The sequence below is a fragment of the Olea europaea genome, unplaced genomic scaffold (genome assembly GCF_002742605.1).
Source record: "Olea europaea var. sylvestris unplaced genomic scaffold, O_europaea_v1 scaffold1004, whole genome shotgun sequence".
NCBI classification, from domain to species: domain Eukaryota; kingdom Viridiplantae; phylum Streptophyta; class Magnoliopsida; order Lamiales; family Oleaceae; genus Olea; species Olea europaea.
In genome coordinates, this window is record NW_019227357.1 from 12,361 (window position 1) to 17,151 (window position 4,791).

At 33.8% G+C, this 4,791-nt stretch overlaps 1 protein-coding gene across 1 annotated transcript; it reads right to left on the bottom strand.

The window, feature by feature from the left end:
* Nucleotides 1-1,213: 1,213 nt before the first annotated feature.
* Nucleotides 1,214-3,569, bottom strand: LOC111372490 (serine carboxypeptidase-like 48). Its single transcript, XM_022994842.1, has 7 exons — nucleotides 3,344-3,569; nucleotides 2,854-2,973; nucleotides 2,583-2,726; nucleotides 2,349-2,499; nucleotides 2,015-2,109; nucleotides 1,676-1,937; nucleotides 1,214-1,557 (listed from the first exon to the last, which is right to left on the bottom strand). The coding sequence occupies exons 1-7, from the start codon at nucleotides 3,512-3,514 to the stop codon at nucleotides 1,334-1,336; spliced, it is 1,167 nt and encodes a 388-aa protein (XP_022850610.1). The 5' UTR covers nucleotides 3,515-3,569; the 3' UTR covers nucleotides 1,214-1,333.
* Nucleotides 3,570-4,791: the final 1,222 nt, after the last annotated feature.

A 4,791-nucleotide genomic window follows, 5' to 3' on the forward strand; every position in this document is an offset into this window, starting at 1 on the left:
GAAATAAATTATTTTGAATTGATTTGGAGTGTTGAAAATGGAAATAGGAGGGTTCTATTTATAGATTTTCATATATCTCTTCGAATGATAGCTTGTGTTGGCACAAATTAATTTCAACCACTTGATCGTACCATTTCATATTTAATGGTGTAGATTGCACCTTATCAAAAGAACACACCTATTCCGAAACAAATTAAATAACTCTTTGATATACACCATTTGCAATTGAAGAGTAGTGACTATCCATTGCACCAATTCAAGACTTAGCCAATTCACACATATAAATATCCCAAAAATTCCAACATATCAAACAATAATGTTGATGTTTTGCACCACTTTTACATATACCAGTGCTAAGCATCACTAATCGTACATAACGTTATTATTTCAATAAGTTATGAGGAGTTTGTGTCTTACGTCAAACAAAATGACCCAGAGGTTTAATTAAGAGCAATGACTGATGCCTCTTTACTGATTGTTCCTATAACTTTCTTGAATTCCTTGTAGTTTATTACATCTGCAATCTATTTTTGCAAGTGTAATTACTGATAGATGCATTATAAAGTGCATCATTTCCAAGGTTGGCACCATTTTTGTCTCAAGTTGAAGACCTTAATTTCATATTGGCTTTTGTTCATGATCGTCTCCAGCTCTTCATGCAAATCTCGCTGTCTTGTTGCATATTTGTTTTGTTGCAAGCAAATACCTCCATAATTTCATGTATGAACTGAGACATTACAATCATTAGTGAATGGTGAACTCTAATGGTACCGATCCAATTATCTAGATCTAGCTATTACTCCTTAGTGTTTGTTGTAAAAAGAATTATAATCTAGTTATAATTTATAAATAAATTACAACCACCCATTATTAAGTCCAACAACACAAGAACTACCATTCACTTATTATCAAAACATTTCTTGAAATCCTTTCTTGTTAATTTTATCCCTACAAGTGGATGGATAGTAAACAAGTAATATAATGATGAATAGAGTGTTGAGCTCACAATAACTCTACTTATTTTACTTTAGTTAAAATTAGTTCTAATTCAAAACAAATATGATTTGAATTATTCTTATTGTTGACTATAATAAGCAATTAAAAAGAAAAGAAATTTTGGAGTTCTGTCAAACCACGAAAGGACTAGGATTCCAAATCCAAGATTGTTAATATTCTTTAATCATGTGATTAAGCAAAACTTTTTAGTCCATCTCAGCTATAGAATAAGAACAAGAGATCTTTCTAGACCAATCCCTCAATAGGCAAATGAACATGAATTGAGGGAACTTTTATTAAGAAATCATTACAATAATGAGGTTTGTGCTGTTGTTCTTCATAGAGGAATGCCTTGCAACCATCTCTTTATCATTTCTAGTGATGCTTTTGGTTGATCCATAGGAACCCAGTGACCGGCATTATAGACCTTGAGGAAAGTGAGAAGTTCAGAGCTTTTCTGTAACCCCGCCTCCACTCCATCTACCTTAAATGGAACAGAAGGTGCCGATACAAAGTTTTTCTGCCCCGACCATACCATAGCATCGACCCATCTCGAGTTTCCTGGCAATAATAAAGCTTAGTTATAGCAATTACATTACAAACCTTGCATATGCTTTTCATAGTCAGAATTCAGTTAAGAAAAAGATTCATTAAATCTGAGTTGAAAATTTTTTTTTACCGAGCCAGTTGCAAATAAGATCATATTCCCCAACGTATACAAGTAACTTGACCCCATTCTCTAGTAGTGCAGGAATAACAACTTCGTAATTCCTCATCCAGTCCGTTTTCAACGAATCATATACAGAAAGATTACATGTAACAAATTTTATGTCTCCAACACCAAGTGCTTGTCTAACTGACTCCTGGTTCAAGAAATTTGGCACATTCGAGAAGTTGTAGCACGGAGGACCCGCCGGACACCGTTCTCGAATGTCAAAGTACTACAATAAACGATAAAACATGGTTAATAAGTTTAATTTTCTGTTAGATTAGATAATTGACTAATGTGTTTTCTTACATTTATTTGACCATTTATTTTAACTATCCTATTGAAAATGCCGGTGCAGTCATCGAAAGCCTTGGAACAAGCTGATGACGGACCACTACTATTGCCTGCCAATAAATTTTTTATCAGAATCCAAGTGAGAACTGCTTGTGGAAGGTTTGCCGTGTGGTTTTATAAGCACATTGTAAGTAACCTTCCGGAGGTTGTCATGATTGTAACGTGGTCCCACAAGAAAGGAAGCCACTGGAAGGGTCTCCAATGTGCTTATAAATTAGGCAGACTTCCCACGAGGACGTAGATTCAGAATTAGATGTTAGAAAGGGATGGAGTTAGGATTAAGAGTTACCACAGAGTTCTATTCCCTGCATACATTGGGGAACTAGCTGATTCAGGCTGTCATAATCAGATTGGGTGATCAATTTCATGCTTAAAGCAAAATCAGTATATGCTTTGTACTGGATCACCGGATCTGTCAATCCATTACCAATAGCTAATCCCTGTTTAAGCATTGATGAGTTGCATAGCTAAACAAGGAAAACTACGTCACTAGTTAACAATAGATATGAAATTCAAGGCTTACTTTCATGTTTATATGAATCCCTTCTTTATTATTGTTTCCCTTTTGTACACGATCAGCAAAAGCTGGAATGTAGTGCCCGGCATATGATTCTCCGGTGATGTAAAAATCGTTCCTCGCATATTGAGGGTGCGCTTCGAAAAATGCCTAACATTTTATGAGTATTATAGTTTAGTCTAAGCGAGTTAATGGTTTTGGACGACTGGCCTTATTATATGAAAATAAGCTAAAATATTTTCTAGTTTCCTGTAGCTGATTGGACTAAGAAACTTACCTGTAGAAAGTCATAGAAATCTACGGCAGCTTCTTGAGAATCTGTTCGTATGTCATCTTTGTCAGAAGTATAACTGAAACCAGTTCCAATTGGTTGGTCGACATATATAATGTTTGACACCTGTCGTAGCATATCATTCATGAAAATATCTGAAACGCACAAATGAATTGCTTCTTCCCAGATAGACGTAGGAACAATTAGAAAAAAAGAGTACAGAATTGCAAGAACAGATGTATTTTTCCACTTGAAAAACAGCATCATTAGTTGGTTTGAAGAAACTTCGGTGCTGAGGTGAGGGCTTTATTATCTAATTAACTCTCAATAGGAACGTAAGAGCTTTGGTTTCGGTTTATTGGGATAGGGGTAAGCAAAAGAGAAGTTTTCGTTAGATCCCTTCGCTGTCGAGTCGAGGCAAGACATTGACTCACCTTCAGGAATTATCATTTTGAGTCGAAAAACTTTTAATGAGAATTGAGGAAAATGAGAGTACCTTATCCCAACCAAAATTATTCCATACAAGAGATAAGTTGTTTGTTATGTGGAAAGGGCCGTTTACATAAAACATGGCCTGCGACGTGCTGCATCCGGGTCCTCCAGTTAAATATACAACAACAGGGTCGGTACTCGGTTTGTTTCTTGATTGAAAGAAATAATAGAACATCCTGCAACAATATTTCAAGCCGTCTGACACAGATTTCCCTCATAAAGCAAATATGAATAAGTCATGAATTTATTCATAAAATCATTGAGAATGACAAGATATAATTAGGGATGACGAAATCGTATTTTAATTTCATAACTTGACTTTGGTTGCTCTTCATGGTGCCTTTTGGACTAATAGGATTCACTTGTCGGTGCATGCCAAAAGTGTTCTATGTTGTTTTTTTTTGCTGTAATAATGTAAAGAATTCTGTATTGGACACGCAGTTGTTCACCTAATCTGATAAACTGCAAGAAAAGTTCCCAAAACCTAAATAACAAATACAAGTAATACCTTGCACTTTTGGCGTGAGGAAGTCTATAATATCCAGCTGTGTGTCCCAAGTATTGAACACAGGTTGGATCACCTACACAAGGAAACAGTAAACTTTTCTCGACTATTTTTGGTGCTGTAAATGTAGGATCTTCTTCAGCAATGTTCACATCAAGCTCAGGGAACAAGTTCAATCCTCTAATCATCTTTTCTGCTCGTGTTTTTGGGAATTCCATGGTTTCTGCAAATGAAAGTGTGCAAAGGAATGGGAGAAGGAAAAATAGAGGGAAAAATAAATGAAAAGTTGCTAGTTCCATTGTCGAAAGAATGATTTTGAAATTGAAACTAAGGATATGGCATCTTTGATTCGGAATTTATAGATTCTCATGGATTTCATGCATTTAATAGAATTCAACAGAATTCGTAAGATTTTAAGAATTATATACATTGATTATAATGGATTCTTTGGATTTCAATGGATTTTTAACTATTAGTATAATATTATATAACATCTTAATAATTTTACATAATATGAAAAATCCTTACTTTGTAATCAGAAATAAAATTCATAATCTGATTTCTTATTACAAAATAAATAAATAAATAAATTAACTTAAACTCTAATTTAAGTTGGTCAAACAATTATTTCATATACACATTATCTATACCCAAAATTTATTATTCATTCTTCTCTACAGATTTGAGAGTTACAACCCTAATCTAGAGACATTAATGTGACATTAAATGATAAATGGAATTAAATAAGTTATTTTATTTTACTTTTCTTTCACCATATCATTTAGTGCCACCTATACAGGGGATGTAATCCTAGTGGGATTGCATAGCATTATTCTAAATTATAATTTAAACATCTCAAAACAAGTCATTTTTATTTTGCATTATACACACAAATTTAAATACATACAATGTATATGCATAAAAACTTATAAAAATTCTTACATATG